Source organism: Biomphalaria glabrata, chromosome 2 (genome assembly GCF_947242115.1).
Source record: "Biomphalaria glabrata chromosome 2, xgBioGlab47.1, whole genome shotgun sequence".
In the NCBI taxonomy this organism is placed as follows: Eukaryota; Metazoa; Mollusca; class Gastropoda; family Planorbidae; genus Biomphalaria; species Biomphalaria glabrata.
In genome coordinates this window covers 20837700-20857533 of record NC_074712.1, presented here as the reverse complement: position 1 = coordinate 20857533, position 19834 = coordinate 20837700, and the positions used below count along the sequence as shown (strand labels likewise).

Sequence of the window (19834 nt, the reverse complement as noted above, 5' to 3'; positions counted from 1 at the left end):
ATTTCACTAACTATAAAGTTGTTCCAGATATTGTTTTATAAAAAATAAATTATGTCAAATTATTGTTTGAAATCGCATAATTGACTAATGTTGCACTTATGTTCTTTGACAATACTTCACTATAGTTTATTTATCGATATCAAATTGTTTCGTATTTTTAGCTTAAAACAAATTTATTTCAAATGACTTTAGTTTTTCAAAATATTGACAATAGTGCAGGATTTTAAAATAATAAAAGTAATTTACTAGAAACGATTATTGAAAATCACCTTTTAGACTTATTTTACAGTTAATTTTCTTGCCGAAACATAAGTTATTGAATCGGTAAAGAATGTTCCGGATTTTGTTTTAAAAAAGAAATCGACCTACATTACTTTAATTTTCTTACAAATCTTCGCCAAAAATGTTTCTAATTTTATATGAAAAATCTACTAAAACCAAGTAACTGTTTGAAATCCCTCTTCTAATAAATAAAACAAATTGACCGACTCTATTACAGCTATAGTATTTTATGGATCTAGGCCATGTTTACAATGTTGACATGAGAAAAGATCGAAAGGATTTAGATCTAGATCTTATTTTAAGAACTTCACTTTGCACATATAGTTTTTTACTTTAACACATGAAAATACAAAATATAGTTTATTGATTTCATTATTTAATAAAATTAACCTTCAAATTTGTGTTTCAAAAGCATTTTTACATAAATTCCTTCCATATATCTGAGAATTCAGAACGTCCTGACTTACTTATTATACCATTCATTTAACGAATCGGGTAAACCCGTTTTAATTGTACTTTATATCCTATTCATCTATTGCTCCTTTCGTTTTTAATAGATATGAATGTATCGGCTTCGGATAAACCCATTTTCACACAACTAATTTTATTTTCGTAGCGAAAGAGAAAAACTTGAAAGGAGTTTAAGGCTCATTAGCTAAGTTTAACATACATCTAAATCCAATCCACTAAATTAGTAAACACAAACTAAGACCCGCAGGCCGCTGGTAATGTCAGGCTAGTATGGAATAAATTCTTCAAATGAAATGCTAAAACAACTCGGTATAGTAATGTTTATTAAACTTCGTAATCTGACTCTTAGATTTATATTCTAATTAAAATCATTATAGATTCTAGATCTAGAATTTCTGGGTCTAATTTAGAATGTTTGTTGTTTTGCATGTTTCGGATGTTCCTTCAGAGTTGTAGTCCAAACCTCCCAAAGACGACGGAGGATGGGAGCGGGCAGGATTTGAACCTGGGACCATCGATGAATCCAAACGACAGTCCAGCGCGCACACCGCACGACCATGCAGCCATGATTTAGACTAGATCAAGATCTATAATTTCAATTTCTAGACTTAAAGTGTAGATTTTTATTTCCTAATGTCTAGATCAATATTGCAATGTTGAAAAATACTAAAACTAATCTACTATTTTTAAATTTAATATTGCATTAAGTCTATTAATAGATTATCTACTCTTATTTTTACATAAATCTTATCTAAATTACATCTATATTATTCCAAATTTATATTTTAGATCTAGATCCAGTAGATATAGATCTTAAGAGTACTTAATCAGAAGTATAATTTAGGTAGATCTACAATATTCTACATTCTCATTCTAGTTCCATTTAAATGAACATGACAATAGCTCTGTTGGTAACTGTGTTCTGACATCGAGCAGACGTTGTCGAAGTACAAGATCGATGCCTTGTTCTTTTCTTGTTTTTTTTCAATTACAAATCAATATAAAAAAAAATTCAAAAATCGCTCGTCTGACATATTGTACATATCCGGTAGTTGTAATGCCGTAATATGTAATATATCTCTTTGTCGATAATAGGCTATTAGTTTGTTTATTAAGTTAACAACAATGCCTGGTCGTGCGGTTAGCGCGCATGACTTATTATCTCGACGGTCCCGGTTTCATACCCCCCTCGCTGCCATCCCCCGTCGTCCAGCGGGAGATTTGGATAAGGAAGTAAATTATCTTTAACTTTGAAGGAACATCCAAAACATGTAAAACATTTTACAGAATAAAAAACAACAACATTTTTACAACGCCAAATGAATCTTTGAAACATTATTACTTTTGACAATCAAAACAAAATCACGTCTTGAATATTTCTTGCGAAAAGGCGGATCCGACTTCGACGGGGCCGCCTCTGAGTTTGTGTGACAACACAAACTCCCTTTGTAATCTTGTTTAAATCTAGTTCCATAATTTGGCTTTTTTTTTGTATGTCACGACCTGTCGAAATGCCCACAGGTTGCGACGTCGCAGGTCAGTGTTCATGCCTTCTATAGCTATTGGTCTCACTCAGACTCTATCATCTTAAACAGAAGACAAAAGCCGTCACAGTCTCGGTTGACATTGCCTGTCACATGTTCACCTCGGGTCATGAAGGGGAAAAACACGTGAATCAGAAAGGGGAAGTAAGAATGACTAAATTGACTTTTAGTCAGTAGTAACCTTTGGTCAGTCGAAGACAGTAGTAACTTTAAGTCACTTGGGACAGTACAATTATTTCTTATAGTTGTTTTCTGTACATAGAGCTGTATACATATTATTGAAGATTATTGCTACCCGCTGTGATGTGGACGCATTTTAGTAGTGAAGTTGTGTTATAAAGAATTTGTATATTTAGTAATAATAATAATAATAATAATAATAATCTTTATTGTCCATATGGAAATGTGTCTTACAATTTGTGCATTACACCAAATAAAAAAACATTATAACTATAAGAAGCCAAAGTGTACATTCACACCAGACTCACTCATAATTTACATGTGACAAAGTTTATATCAGATTGTTCTTATTTAATGATTTGATTGCCAGGGGAACAAAAGAGTGTTTGTGTCTGTTTTTCTTTGCCATTGGTGTCTTGTATCTCTTTTGTGATGGTAATACCGCGGTTATGAGGATATAGTTATATTTCAAGTTGGATATTTTGGTGTAACAATTAGAAGGGCAGTATATTCTATTATCTGCTGAAGATCGACTCTTCTTTGTACACTATTCATGTTCGTTACGTGTGAAGTGGACACACGAACCCAGCATTATTCAGCATTCGCGACACATTGATATTAAAGGGAAACTCCGATGGTTTTGACAAGGTGTTTTGATTTACAGATAATGAATATATTATTATTTTGTTTTTATTAATAACTTAGTAATTGATATTTTTCTGACGTAATTTTCCTGCGCATCCAAAACGACTATCATCGGGTTTCTATGTGACGTCACACATGCCTATTAATTTAATCTATTGACTTATTGTATAACGGTAGATCATGTGGTTACGTTTACATTCTCGTAAAAGAAATATATCTTCGTCTATGCAGTTAGATCTAGATCTTGTAAGCAAAGAAAAAAATGCGTGTTAAAGGAGATTTACATGCTTGACTAACCACGGCAGTGTGTATCTTCTCACCTGACCACTCAACACACAACAAACACTATCACTTGGTTGTCTTGTCATGACTGACTACACGTAGTCTAGACTAGCCTTACACTGACCAGTTTGTTCAAATAAGTCAGACCGTGTAAGTCTCATCGCACTAGGGCACCGTGTTGAGAACTCTATTCTCTGATAACACGGACAAGGAAAGCGGCAGTTCTTCTCAAAGCTTCTCTGTCTCCGTACAGAGCCAGCTCCTCATGCAAACCAGCTTTTGTTTCACTCAAATGGCCATGTTTGGGGTGTAGTGTTGCGCACTCGTAAAGGATGTGGTTAACTGTTTCGACGTCGTCCTGACAATGCCTGCAGCGTGAGTCGAAGTTTGGTTTAAATTTAGCAAAATAGGCACCAATTGGACAGTGTCCCGTTCTGTACCTAGCGATTGTCACCTGTTCTTCCCTATTTAGATGCCACCATTCGTCCGATTTTGAGGGCCCTTTTAAGTTTTGCCAGACTTCCCTTCCCGTATTACCGTTCTCCCAGCTTTTGCACCATTTATCTCTTGCCCATTCGTCCACTATCGCACGCGCCTGCTCAAAAGTCTGTGGCTCGTCCACAGGGTCCAGTTTTGTGCCGAGCTTGGCTAATAAGTCAGCCTTCACATTGCCTTCCACATCCACGTGTCCAGGTACGTATTGGAATGTCGTCCGATTTTCGTGTTTTTCTTGGAGGCGTCCCACGCACGCCAGTGTTTTTGCCATCGGTTCCGGGAGCGTATCAGCAGGGCTTTCAATGGCTTGTAGGCTCGACAGAGAGTCTGTAAATAGCACAATAGGACTGGGTTGTGCTGTTTTCTCGTTAAGTCGTTCTTCAATGTACTCTACTGCATTTTGAATTGCAACCATTTCAGCTACGTAATTACTCCTGCCAGAACACGCACCTAGAATCTCATCGTTCTCAGTCGAGCCAGGGAATCGAACCACCACACCATACCCAGAGGTTTTTTGTCCGAGGTTCTCTCTCGTGGAACCATCTGTGTACACTTTAATGGAGTCAGCTGGGTACTGGGCGACAGTTTTCCTGGCAGTGTTTCGTAGGACAGTTTTTGTGCATTTCTTGTTAACTTCTGGGTCAATCAGCGATTTCCTCACCTCTGGGACTCCAGGAGCATTCGCCGGAGAAGAAGCCCCATGCAGAGCGAGAGCTGCTCTGTTCTGGGGTAATTCGACTTCTTTGGACAATTCCCGCACCGAGTGCATGAAAGAGTTCCGTTTCAGCCGATTTCCGCCCTGCCAGTTGTCGACCAGACTCCTGACCGGGCAGCCTTCTTCTAGCCGTTTGAATTTTTCATAAGCGATCATAACGGCTCGCTCCCTTCGTAATCTCAGTGGTGGGAGATTTGTCATGACCTCACATGCCGCAGTTGGCGTCGTACGAAATGCACCACAAATGAGTCTAATTGCTTGGTTCTGCACTGAGTCCAGCCCCGCTAGAGACGTTTGTGAGGCATAGACCTGTGCAAGAGACGAGTACTCCATCCTCGACCTTACCGCTCCAATGTAGAGGGCCCGTAACACGTTCGCTTTGGCCCCCCCCCACTTGATCGTGGCTAACCGCTTGACTACCTTAAGGCTCTCTGACGCTTGCTCTCGCACTGTTCTCACATGGTCGGACAAACCCATCTTTGGGTCCAGGGTGACTCCCAGGTATTTCGGCTTGGCTTCCATTTTTAATTCGGTACCATTGATTGAGAGAGAAATCTTTTCTTTGTAGATATCTTTGCCAAGGGTGAAAAGGGTCCAGACTGTTTTCGCACAATTTACCTCCATATTCCACAATCGTGTGTAGCAGGAAATCGTGACTAGGTCACGTTGGATCTCCGCAGCTAGAGCGGCTGCGGATCTCCCAGTTTTCCAGATCAGCAAATCGTCCGCAAAAAGTAATGAGCGACACCCTATGCGTTTGGTCAAATCGTTGAATACCAGAAAAAGTGTGCATGAGAGTGACGAGCCCTGAGGCAACCCCTGCTCGAGTACCTTCTTATTTGACAGTTGCTCGCCATAAAGTGTCTGAACTAACCTGTTCCTTAGGAAGCTTTTGATCCACCGGTACATATTGGAGTTTACCCCAAGGTCCATCAACTTAAGTAGCAAGCCTTGTCTCCAGACTCTATCGTACGCCTGTTTTAAATCTAGAAAGACCGCGAGTGTCGACTCACCCTTCTTCTCCCTTCCGCCTCTCTGAAAACCGTCTGCCACCTCTTGCATAAAGACTGTAACCTGGTCCATTGCACTACGCCGCTGTCTGAAACCACCCTGCTCCTGACAAACTAAATTGTGGGACTCTAAGTACCACGTAAGCCGTCGGTAAATGATTCTCACCGCAACCTTCCCCACACACGATGTGAGGGAAATTGGTCTGTAACTCTCAGGGCTGTTTGCATTCTTGCCCTTTTTAAGAATAGGAACAATGGTAGCCAATCTCCATGCCTTAGGGAAGTCCCCTTGAGTCCATGTCCGATTTAGTAAGCCGTGAAGTTTTAGGAGGCCAATCGTTCCAAGATTTTTTAGCATTTCAGCGCTGATGCCATCTGGCCCCACTGCCTTGTGTAGTCTAGCCTTTTTGATCGCGAAAGCCACCTCCATCATGGTAAAGGGCTCTGAGAATGTTTCCGTCCCAGCCTTGCCGTCGACCCATTTGCGTTTTTCATTGGCTCTTCTAACACGGTCAAGGGCCATCGACACGGAAGATTTTTTGTGTGCTTTGGAGACTCCAGCAAAATGTTTGTTCAAAGCCTTCGCTCTCTTCTTGTCAGTAATAACAGGGCCACCTGGCGTTTGCAGGGGTTCCGCTACCCTCGGTTCCCCCACTCCAGCCAAGTTGTTTAATAACTTCCATGCCTGCCGTCCATCCGCGAGGTGCAGGTTCGCACAAGTCTCCGACCACTTTTTAAGCGATTCTTCTGACACCGTATCCCTTACCAATGCCGTGAGTTTATTGTAGGCTCGTCTCTGTTTGTAGTTCTGTTTTTTTGTCTAGCATGCCTTCTTCGTGCTGCTTTTCGTTGCCGGACAAGACGTGCCAACTTTCGAGACCAAAAGGACCGGTACTTGCGCTTACAACTGGTTCGCGGAATGGCCCTACGAGCCGCAGATAAAAGGGCCTTCACAAAGAGGCTGTAAGTTGCGTCAATGTTTTCAAAATCAATATCAAGCTTTTCCAGGAGCTCATCCGATGAACTCCTGAAAAGTTGCCAGTCCGCCTTAGCGTACACCCACTTACGTCTAGGGCAGGCTGTTTGTTTTGTCGTTCCGAGATCAATTGAGACCATTAGCGGCAGATGATCCGATCCCAAGTCCCCAGGACGTCTAGTCGACTCTTAGCTACTATATCCGTAGACACCAGGCACAAATCTGGTTTCGATTCCCCTCCATGCCCGGAGTGAATGAATGTGTTTGGAGAATCAACGTCGTTAAGGAGAACCAAATTTGTTCCGTCGCATAAGTCGATTACTTTCTGTCCCGAGAGATCGGTTGTTGTACAACCTATAACCTGGATTTTGGCATTGAAATCACCCGCCACTATCGTTCTGGTGCTGGAGAGGCTTTTGTTATCGAGTGTAAGGACACTTCGCGGTGGGTTATAGACATTTAGGCATTCAAATCTCTGTCCGTCTTTAAATATTTCAACCAGGAGCGTGTCGGTCTCACCACATCCCCGTGAGGCGGCCTCCTTCACACGAGCAAGCAAAGGATTCCTGACAAAAGTGACTAACTTCTGACATTTTACACAGGAACAGGTAAAGGCCGTGAAGCCCGAGAGCGAGGGCACACAGCTCCGTTTCCTACCAGCGTTGCCAGCTTCCTGCACCAAGAACGCATCAACCTCGAGTTCCGACAACAGTCTCTCAATTTCAGTCTTCTTGAGTCGCAATTGCCTATTCGCATTAAATGATATGATTCTGAGTTGCCCAGTACCTTTAACATGTTTGGGCCTAGAGGGACCGTCCCTCTTGCGTTCCTTTTCCGAGTTTTTATTGATCACATTTGGTATGGGGGTCACGACTTCCCCGTCCGTGGTTTTTGAGGGGTGGCTTGGCTCGACTTGCGTCGAGGGGCGCTGGCCACCCGGCAGCAACCCTTGGTTAGTTTTTGCTGTCAATATCGGTGAGCTTAGTGGGCGGACATCTTGAAGAACAACGACGGTAGCTAACTTATCGAACATCAACCCGTCGTTAGGATTGATAGAGTGGGGCCTATCGAGTGAGTAATGCCCATACTCGGGTTTAATAGTTAAATTTTGTAAAGCCATGTGAGTGAAATTACCCGAGTGCGGGCGAAACTGGTTGCATGTTAGACTGTTGGATTCGATCTTCTCAAGTGGGATCAATGCTACCTACTCAGGAACTCGTGTTCGCTGAGCTAGCTTCCAATGTCACGCTTGCCGCGAATACCTTGTGGTATAATGAGTGGTTGTCTAGACTCGTTACTTTCACCGCCAGAAAGTTCGCCATCAGTGGGGCGACTAGATGCAATGTCGTACATCTGGAAACGTACCTTCTAGAGCCTACGGCGTTTATGGGGCGCGCCTCGCATTCTGGCGCACCCTAATCCAGCTTTTAACCAGGTACCCACACATTGGGTTGGACATCCTGGATTTAACAAGCTCCATCCACTTGGCCTTGATCACCATGGGACTTTAATATGTCAGACCTGCGATCTATATAAATCTACTTCTTTGGACAGGGAGGGGCTTAGATGAAAATGTACTTTTTTTCTCGAGTTGGTTGTCCTAATGCTTTTAAATCTATCTATCTATATATAACTGTACCATAGCGCTTGACTAGGCCGTCACTAAGCCTAACAGCCTAACAGCTACTGTAAGAATGAAGCGATACGATTGGTCAAATCTCGTTTCCCTTTCAGTATTGTTGAGGGAAGTGACGTATGCCTAACCTAAAAAGAAAATCTCAAAGAACCCCGTTTTTTTTTGAGATGTCAAGAATTTACTGGCTAATTTATTAAATATAAATGTTTCTAAGCATTTAAATAAAAAATGGTAAAATGTTTAATATTACAACTTTGTACGCAGAATTTCAATATGACATTAACTCAAATTTGAAAAACCATCGGAGAGTTCCCCTTTAATGTACGATTCAACATCATAGTGACCAACACACACGTAGACATTGACATTCTGGTGGCCAGTCTCATGCGTAGTATCGATACTCGTCAAACACATTCTTTACAGTTGTACATTTGTAACTAATTACTGACTACGACAGGAAGTGGGTCTCGGATATAAGATAAGAATGTGCTATGTGAAGCTATATGACAAATAGGTAAAGAAAAAAAATCATTAAATATATACAAGATTATTGTTGAAACTTCAAATTGAGACCTTGACCTGTCCATATGTTAAAAGTCTGAAAGGCCACCCTAACTCTATTCAAATACTATAAAATGGAGACCAGTGCGTGTGTCAGTAAGTCAAGCCAAAATTCATTCCTTTCTGTCAAGTGTGTACTTGTTTTATTTAATCTATATAAAAATTCTAAATGTGATTTCTGCTTATGTAATCAGTTTAAACTTGTTTAAACATGTATATACACTACTCATATACTTATATATACTAGATATAGACTGGACATGGAGATTGTTTAACACTACAAAAAATGTCATGAAAATTTAAAGTTGGATCAGGGCGTTGAATTGTAAAGTAGCTAGAAGAAGTAAAGTTGTTTTTTTCAGTCTAGATATAACCATAGACATAAATAAATATAGACTGGCCGAAGGAAGTTAACTTCATGTAACTTGAAAACATGTATATCTATTGTATTCGGATTTCCGAATCATGAAAAATTGCATGATCTTCATTCTTAGAGATAAAACAAAACTACACTGCCTTCTTATTTACAATATATATAGGAGTGTGGCTGAAATAGATATGAATACTTAACTTTTATACTGCTCATAAATGCTGTATAATAAAGTACACAAAATTGCAAAAATGAAAGATTCCATCTCAAAAGTTATCCCTGTCTGTTTCAGTATGGAAACGGAACTAATTCGTGTATTGCTGTAGACAAAAACTACATTGTTATGCAACAATTCTTAATCAAGATCTCCACAGGGAAGATGAAAATAGTTTCATGGCAGGGATGAATATTGAAAAGTTCTCAGAGTTCAATAACACGTGAGACCGATCTTTGTAGACTATTCAGACCTAAAGAGACATGGGAAAACCGAGAAAAGGTCTTTAACCCTTAAATCCCTTTTTTTTTATTTTGCACAGTTGAGAAAGAAAAAGCTCTGTCTCGTGTTCTTTATGTCTAAAACGTTCATACTTCGCGAGGCCAGGGTAGCCGTTCGATCTTTACTTAAATATAAATGTGCGTACATTAGACGGTCTTAACCTAAAGACAACAAAAGCACGGCTAAAGATGCGTAGACGTGAGCTTTGAAATGACACTGTTCTACCCGCCTTGCCTTTTGTGTATATAGATATATATATATTGCTATAAATTCCAGGAAAACACTCAACAGGTTAATGATAACATAGATTTAAGGGTTTAATGATTAAATAAATAACACACACAAACCACAGAATGTCAATTTGTTCTAGATCTAGTTTTGTTCAACAAAAAAAGCTGATATTCACTATCATGTCTCCATTTCCTCTTCTCTATTTTTCCACGCTCCTCGTGTGGAACGAACAGTGTCTAGTGCCCACCATGTATCTTAGTGCCAGGAACTATTTTCGGTATTTTAAAACCTAATCTGCTATTCTTACTTATTTAGGACTTAGATCGTCCTGCGCCGTTCGGTGCATTGGGCGGCAAGCTGCCTCCTCAAAAATGTGTCATTGGCAATGTCTGAAGCCTCTTCCCACCTGGTGTCCACTGTTCTGTGGTCTTCCATGCATACGTATTGCCAAGTTTTACTAGAATATCCCTGTTTGCGCTTTTCTCATAAAGGCCTCCATGTCATTGCAACTCTTGGTATGCGTAATTCATTTTGTCGGAGAAAATGTCCCGCAGACCTCATGCCACGCTCTGTCACAACCTCACTTAGTGGTCGACTCACAGTTCGGCATAGGAATTCCTTGATTGAGACCCAATCTCTATAACTGACTCCTAAAATCTCTCTTCGCCATCTTTGTTGAGCCACATTTAGTCATTTTTCATTTTTATCGTCAAAACCATTTGTTGGGGGGTTTTAAACTAAAAACCTTGTGTGTGTAATTTGCTTTTTTTTTACAATGAAGAAGTGGTTTTTAGTTTCAAACCCCGCATGAGGGGGTTTTTAACACAAAACTCCTCTTGGCTACACTCATAGACTGATGTATGCTTTAGTCTTTTATTGAAGAGGGGGTTTTATCGTAAAAAAATAATTCGGAGGGGGTTTTAAAATTAAAATCCTCCTTATCTATGCTCTTCGAATTAGGGGACAGTCGTTTACATTATTTTTTTTTTTTTTTTTTTGCTTTATAGAAGAGGAGAGTTTAACCGCAAAACCCATTAGAAGGGGATTAATAAACTCAAAACCACCACGGCAGCGCTGGGCAAGTAATGGTTTAATACTACGGTTAACAAAGGTGTCATGTAGCCAGCACAACGACCAACCGCCTTTACTTTTCCCCAACTAATGTCAGGTACCCATTAGAGCTGAGTGGACTCAGAGGTGCCTAAAGATTCCCAGTCTTCACCAGGATTCGAACCCGGGACCCCAGGTTCGGAAGCCAAGCGCGTTACCGCTCAGCTACCGCGCCTCCCCTGGCCTAACTAAAGTCTTTTAATTGATGTAAATGTTTTGAAAAGGCTCAGTCTCTTATTCGAATCCTCAAGAAAAGAATATTCTAGTGTGTATTGCCTGTGGAGTAGGGAGATGAAAATGCAGTTTACAAGATTACTATTCGTTTTAAATTATGTCTAGCTTATAATGCGTACTAAATCATTTTTTTCTCTTTAAAAATATAGTAAACTTTTGTTTGTGTGTAAATATAGTACTTAGTATAACAGAACTTACATAACTTAACAATACAAATATAAAAACAAAAATTTTTGTCAAAAAAATCTACAACCATTTGCATAAATGTGTTAAAAATATAGAAAACGATCGTTTCCCCTTATTAAGAGCCTTAATAGTTAATAGTTGTAAATGTGGTGTATTTTTATGAAAAAACTGCTTGCATAAGTGATTTAAAAAATTAGATTTTTCGCTTTCAGAAAAGAAAAAAGTAGCCGTTGCCTCAGAACTTTGAATGGTCTAAAATATTGTGATGTCGGATTTTCACTGGGTTTTTCGTTTACGAGATCTAAACGGGACGGACGGACAGAAGAACAGACATTTTCACACAAAACTAATAGCGTCTTTTCCCCTTTCGGGGGCCGCTAAAAATCAGTCACAAAATTGCACTACCCTACTGTGGTTGGGGGGATTTCATTTTGGGGCTACACTACTCTACATTATTTTTTCTTAAGTTCAAACCGTGTGGTGTGCAAGGAGCCTTATTTCCTTTACTTTTATTGTATTTAAAAAGGCAGATAGAAGCCGCTCATTTCTTTCACCGATACAGTTTAATGACATGTAACGATGTTAGTGATGATAATGATGGTGATGATGACTTTTTAAATGTGAAAATAAGATTTATAGAAGGATATCTTGATGGATTCTGGGTATCAAGATGGATTCTGGGTATCTAGATGGACTGTGGGTATCTAGATGGATTCTGGGTATCTAGATGGATTCTGGGTATTTAGATGGATTCTTGGTATTTAGATGGATTCTAGGTATCTAGATGGATTCTGGGTATCTTTATGGATTCTGGGTATCTAGATGGACTGTGGGTATCTAGATGGATTCTGGGTATCTAGATGGATTCTGGGTATTTAGATGGACTCTGGGTATCTAGATGGATTCTGGTTATCTAGATGGATTCTTGGTATTTAGATGGATTCTAGGTATCTAGATGGACTGCGAGCATCTGTTGCATCACAAGAGAAGAGAAATGGTAACTTTATATTTATACTTTGTCTACTTTCAGAAACTACTACGGAATCAACAACCACGACAACAACATCAACAACGACAACAACCCCATCAACAACGACAACAACATCAACAACAACGACTACAGAACCACTAACAACAACGAGTCAGCCGACAACAACTACATCGTTAACGACAACAACGACTACCACAACTACACCAGTTTCAATATCAAGTGAGTCAACGACGACGACAGAGCAAACTACAACATCATCAACAACTTTAACAACGACACCAATACCAACCACAGAAACAACAACTACAACACCATCAACAACCTTGACAACGACACCAATACCAACCACAGAAACAACAACTACAGCACCATCAACAACCTTAACAACGACACCAATAACAACCACAGAAACAACAACTACAACATCGACAACCTCACCAACTGCAACCACACCAACATCACCAACAACAACCACATCATCGACAACGGCAACAACTACACCAACAACAACAATTCCAACGACAGTCACACCAACGACAACTTTATCTACAACATCCTCATCAGCTACACCATTATCACAAAGTCTGCCAACATCATCAACTACGTCAGCGAATGTCGTAACCACGCTACCAGCAGGTAAACTTTGACATTTTTCGCTTGTGCCCATGTAATCAAAACGAAAGGTTGGATTTAGTTTACTCGCACATAGCAGCACCTCGCTTTCTGACTGCTAAAATACACATTTAAACTTCACAATAAGCCACTATATACCAATATACTTGTATACTTATTTTCTAATATTTATATTGTGTATTTACATTCTCTACGTTAAATTTAATATAATAGATTCTTTCTGCATAAGGTTTGGGCATGCTTCTCTTGCGAGACGAGATGTAGTATCAAAACTGAGGATAGTAAATTCTATTTGTGCATAATATTCGATGTTGATAGAGTGCTTATATTATTTTACAACTTATTATATCATTTGTGTGCTTAAGCCTAGTAATGATTTAACTTATCGGTACATGTAACCCCAAACATTATGGCAATGGTAAACAATTTTTTTTTCAAATATTTTCACGATAAAATTAACAAAATCTATTATAACTCTATTTTTTTAACATCTTTCATATTTCAAATGATTTTGATCATAGAGGTATGCAACGAAATGATCAAAGGAATGTTAGGACTAAAGAATCCAGTAATACAAAACCTGTTACAAGGCCAGAGAAACGTGTTACACAGATCAGAGAAATAAGATACAGATACCAGAGAAATAAGTTACACAGACCAGAGAAATATGTTACACAGACCACAGAAATAAGTTACACAGACCACAGAGAAGAGGCAACCACAAAACGGAGCTGCCAGCTATTTAGACCAGAACAATTATTGATGATGACAGCACCACGTGACGTCTAATTATAAATACTATGGTGAACTCATTTGTGTCTAAGACGGAATAGTTCCAGACAACATTTGCAGAACCAAGAAATCTCCGAAACTTAAGGTCCACCAATGAAAATGTTTGTGTGTGTGTGTTAACTTTCTCAAAATTCTCTGCTAAAAATGCATGTATCTAAATTATTTAAAAATATTTTTAATAAAAATACGGTATGAGCAAAAAAATGAGTTCCTTTTTTTTAAATAACAGAATAATGTCAGAAATTGTCTGGAATTTTATTTTTAAAATCTCGTAATAAAAATTATTCAAAATAAATATCAGACATCGTTTTTTTTGTGTGTTTTATTAATTTAAAAAAAAGCTGAAATTTAATTTACTGAACTTATTTTGAACAAACGAGAAGGTAAATTTGTTCATTTTTCTCTTACCAAATATAAGTTAAAATTATAATAATTGAATTTATAATATAAATGTATTTATTTTATTTTACTAATTAGAACATTTAATTATATTAATTGTAATTATAGTAATTATAATTACAAAACGTCCAATTCCCGAAACCATCACCTTGCATTACAAAACGACCATATCCGAAGACCTTTGAACAAACAGTTACAACGCACTACGGCTCATTGTGAAATGTGAGAACTTTAAAACAAAAAAGTTTGTCATGAGGATATGTCAATGTACATGCTAACGACTTTTATGTAATGTTCGCACCACAGACATAATAATATTAATTTAAATAGACGCCTCAGAATGTGTGATACCATCTGATCTGCTGTCTGCCTTTCTAATTATCGTGAAGAAATCGATTCACAACTTGTGTCCGCACTGTGATCTCAATAGTCACTTAGTGCTTCAATGCGTGGATCTATACACAATTCCACAACAACCAACCGTAATAAGACTGATTTAGTTGAACTAAACTATTGATAGAATCATAGTTACTATAACAAGAACCGTGATATCATGCCTGGGACTGTACAGACATTTTTTTAAAGTTGAAATCTTTTCTAGATATACAAGTTTATAAATTGGACCCTATATAATATAATCACTTAATGCCCCGCTCTAATTAAGAAATTTGTTTAGATTTCTATAGCGCTTTGCTAACCTTTTTTTTTTTTAAACATATTTCAACCTTAGCCAATGGAAATATTTTAAGCAACACGGACGCCAGCGGTCAGATTGTAAGTTTGACTACGAGCAGCTGTAAGACTGCCTGTGACCTGGTCTTACAGTGTCAACATTATGTCTTGGACAGCAGCAATGTCTGTAAATTGTTTACCACCACGCCTGAACAGACGTCACAAACTGGCAGCATTCTTGGGAGAAAGATCAATTGTCCTGATGGTAAGCCTACCTGGTCATGGTTTCTGACTTCCTCATGTATTTAATTTAATCATTCAATTAGTGCCACTCTAGTTGGCAGATTGTCTCTTCGTTTCTGTTTTTAAAACAGCTGGAAGTTAATACACACCACAAGATAAGTTAATACACACCACAAGATAAGTTAATACACACCACAAGATAAGTTAATACACAACATAAGATAAGTTAATACACAACACAAGATAAGTTAATACACAACACAAGATAACTACTAAGACAAACTTTAGGGTTAAATTTACAGAAGATTTTTTTATTAGTAACATAGCGTCAGCATAATGGAACAAAAATTTTATTTTTTTTCGGTTTTTGTTTGTTTGTTTGTTGGACAAGTTTCTAAAAGTTCGATAGTTTTTGTTTCTTGTTTGTAATTTTTTCTTTGACACTTCTATCATTTTGTTTGATTGTTTGTTTGCTTGCCTGTTTGCTGTCTTGTTTGTTTGTTTGTTTGTTGGCCAAATTTATGACGTTCTTTTGAAACTAATGATTACGTCTTGGTCCGAGTGTCTTGCTGTACAGCGGACAGAGATTGAGCTAAAGACTTCAAAGCGCATACGACAAAGTCAGACCGCCATCTATAAGTTGAGGTTCAACAGAAATCTGCATGGGGCCGGACTTAAGAATGAGGATCTTCTATTAGCTACTATTTTTATGAGTTGTGCCGCCGCCGTAACAGAATTTTGTTTTATCTCTTCAAAATCTTTGGACGAAACCGAAAGTATCGCTAAATTCAAATCGAGGTTCTGGAGACTATTGAATCTGTGCGAACGGAGACTACTGCTGGATCTGTGGGGAAAGTTTTAAATAGTGAAAGATTTCATAAATTTTTATTTTCGAGATAGTAAAACAAAAAGCCAATGGAGAGAGAACATAAAGGAAGAGTCTCGGATTGCAGATGCCATACACAACAGAAGCAGAAAGAAGGGTGAAAATGCAACGGCGCCTGGTGATTCCATTTGCCCAACCTGCGATCGCAGCTGTGTATTAAGGATTGGCCTCTTTAGTCACACAAGAAGTTGCAAAGGGAAAAGATCGTCTCTCGAGACGTAAAAAATGCCACAGAAAACAAAAAGACTTTTGTAGAAGATAATTATTTTAGTGTGCGCTCTGGTCTAATCTTTTTTGAAGACACACTTCGACACACATCTCACTTGAATCTATCCAATAATAAATCTTTCTTTTTAAATCTTTCTTAAGGTCCTTATGTACTACTGATAATGCATGTCTTTATTTCACATTTCGATCTATTTTCAAAACAAAGTTTGAGTGCCGAGGCTCCCCTGATATTCTAGAGGTTCTAGACCAATAATTCTTCAACGTCTTTCTACATTTCTGGCAGGCAGAAATCAGCAAGAAATTTTGCCACTGGACTATACGATTATTTTGTTATCAGAGTGGTTGTTAGGAAAGATGTCAAATAGACGTCGGCTAGCACTTAGGCCGGAATCTAAGTTTAGAAATGGGTTTTGTTTCTAGATCATGAAGAACCGAAGCTGTCGATACAAAAAATGTGATGTTTTTAAAGACCTAATTTTTTTTTAAATTTATGATTTATTTTCACAAGATCACTTGTGTCCTTCATTCTTAGGTCAACCCTGCTGCTACCAGACCATCTCAGATACCAATGACGAAACTGTCCCTCAACTTTCTTTCACACAGTCTTTCTCGTCTTGCCAAGAGCTATGTTTAAAGTTGGCCCAGTGCCGGGCTGTGGTATTTACTGGCACTACCTGCCAACTGTATACGTACATAGAGCAGACCTCGTCAAAGCCTGGTTACACGATGTACATTAAACCAGACGGTAACATTTTAACCTTTTTTTTCTACCACTAAGTTTGAACGGATTACTTTTAGGTTATAATTTTATTTTCAACACAATACCCTCTACCCTCCCTGCTTTTGTGATCATCCAATATGTTGGGAACATGTCGAGAAAGGACACATGTAAGAAGCAAGACGTTTCAATGTAAATCTTCTGGAACACAAAATTGGAACCTGTCAACAATTTCTTATATGGTGTCCAGGAATAGAAAATATTTTGTAGGACTTCCAAAGAGAACTCTAGATAATATATTGGTGTGGGGCTGACCTTCTGAAATTAACCCTTAGAGTAAAAGAAACAAACAAAAACAAAACAAGAAAAACATTTAACAATACACTTTTTAAAAGGCAATACAACTTGACTTAACCTACAATATTTTAGCTCCAATTGGGTATAGGATAACGTCATCCTCTTGATCGAACTATTCTACCAATTAGGCCAGCGGGCATTGTGTAAGATATGTATTCTTAATTGGTACGTTTATTACACGTAGAACTTGTAAGATTTAGTTTAGATTTAGATCTGCTTCTAGATCTAGAATCTAGACATAACCTATATTAGATTTACGTAAACATTACTTAAAAATGTAATCAAAGATTAGATATATATTAATAGACTTCATGCAACTTAAAATTTAATTTAATAAAATTTGTATCATGATAAATTCCAATGATATAGATCTAGAATCTAGACCTTTAAATCTAGACTTAGAAGACGATGCGCACAATTTTCCTGAACATCAATTTATTAAACTCTTGAACCAATAATTCGGAAATTCCTAAACACGATAGTCCTTTCAAGAACGCAATAGACCTTTCAAAACCGATGTTGGTTCTAGATCTAAGTCGAGTAGTCAAGCTAAATTTACATTTATTTGTTTTTTTTTACTTTAAAAAATTATAACGGTCAAACTAGAGTTTTCTATGTGTGGCCAAGGAGCTAGTAATTCTTTTCTCAGCGATATACTTCAACTGTTAAATTTCTAGAAAGATTGTAAGGGTCGTTTTTGAGATCAGCGTTAAGGTTCGTCCACCCGACTTCCATAAAGTTATGACTGGAATAGAGGTACTTTAATAAATATATAAAAATACTATTTTAAAATCTTATAGTTAGTGAAATGCATTAATTATTTTGAATCAATCATATAATTAGTTTTTGATAGATCTATAGTAACATTGGAACTGAAGTCCATGATGGAAGGCCGACTGAGCTGTCCAAATGCTTGAATAAAACCTAAATCTAAATCAACTTTTGTATCTGTAGGAAATGTTTTCAACTTGAGATTTTTATTTTAAAATTTCCTTTTAAAATCGTTGAGAAGACTAAAAGGTTGTCTAGGAGTAGGATTCCTGTCTGTTGAATCGAGTCAACAGCTCAAGTCTTGTCAGTCAACAAAAGTAGTTTTGAGATTTCGCTCATAAGTCCTATCATATAAGTACTTTCAAGCATAGCTAAAACAACGCACTATACCATACAACTAAATAGAACAAAGTCGAAACAAATAGCAACTTTTCCAGACTCTTCAAGGATGTGTGCAGTACTACAGGATTGCACTCTGTACTGTGGGAGGGGGAAGGGTAAACAGGACTCTAGTCCCGGACCCCAACAGAAGGGGGGGGGGGATGTCTTGACACTATTGTATACGTTTTGGAAGATTTTTTGGCATATAGACTGGAAGAGGGGAGAGGAGGTTGGAAACCAGAGGGAATAGAGTGGCCGACAACTACCCAGTTGTCTCAGGTGTAAATATCTCTGGCGGTAGACTTCCTCTACGTAGGTATCTACTAGTAACTGATGTTGCATTAAAATGTTTCTTTTATTTACAAAAGTTACATATTAACCACAATTTATATTTTTATGATAATGTGTTTTTTTATTTTATTACTATCCTAGGAGTGTCAAGTGATTACAGTGTTTCTGATGTTTGTCTGAAAGGTAAACTAAACAATGTATAGACATGTAAAGCTAAACTAAAACAGATTTGGGTCAATTTTAACCAGTTTTTCTTTTTACGGTTTGGTATCCAGCAAATAGAAATATTATTTAATTTTTTAAAATTATATTTTAATAATTGAAGTATTGTCTTTTAAAAAATGTATTTTCAATTGTTTTTTCTTGTTTTATTTTCTGTTTCTTTCTGTTTTTACCAGGATCCAGCACAACGCCATTGATTCATCTCATTATTTTAGCAGTTGGTATGTTGAGCACATTACTAATGTACTAACAAATACGTATACAAATTAGTTTAGGTACAAGTATTTTACACTTCAGGTTTGGAAATAGATATGTATATATATATATAAAGATAGTCATGAAATTGAAAGTTGGCCATACACTATGTTAGAAAGTCAAAACTTACTATTACTAGTGTATAGTAAATCTACAGAAAGATCTAAAGATAGTTGAAACAAAGTAAAGTAGCCCCTTTCAGACATAGCCATCTATATTGATTGCAGATGATGTTATCTTTGTCTATGTCCAGCACTATGACCTGCCCCTTCACTTTCCTCAACTAAAGATACCCATTAGAGTTGGGTGGACTCAGGTGCGCCCTTAAAATCCCGAAATGGAAAATCCCAGTTTTTACCGAGACCCCCTTGTTCCTGAAGACAAACGCTTTAACACTCGGCCACCACCCCTCCCCCCCCCCCATTAGAAAGATTATTATTGAAGATAAACGAAACATAAAGGTTTTAAAATTTAAACTGATCAATAACATTATTGAAGATAAACGAAACATAAAGGTTTTAAAATTTAAACTGATCAATAACATTATTGAAGATAAACGAAACATAAAGGT

At 37.8% G+C, this 19834-nt stretch overlaps 1 protein-coding gene across 3 annotated transcripts in view; it reads left to right on the top strand.

The window, feature by feature from the left end:
• Positions 1–19834, top strand: part of LOC106068638 (integumentary mucin C.1-like) — a 56879-nt gene that overhangs the window by 26633 nt on the left and 10412 nt on the right. For 2 of the 3 annotated variants that reach the window (XM_056022044.1, XM_056022045.1), the window contains exons 5-10: positions 12455–12634; positions 12980–13051; positions 14970–15176; positions 16801–17013; positions 18928–18969; positions 19185–19229. In XM_056022044.1, coding sequence (XP_055878019.1) covers positions 12455–12634; positions 12980–13051; positions 14970–15176; positions 16801–17013; positions 18928–18969; positions 19185–19229 — 759 coding nt within the window. The remainder of the gene's footprint in view (positions 1–12454; positions 12635–12979; positions 13052–14969; positions 15177–16800; positions 17014–18927; positions 18970–19184; positions 19230–19834) is intronic. The other variant, XM_056022046.1, reaches the window with a different exon arrangement.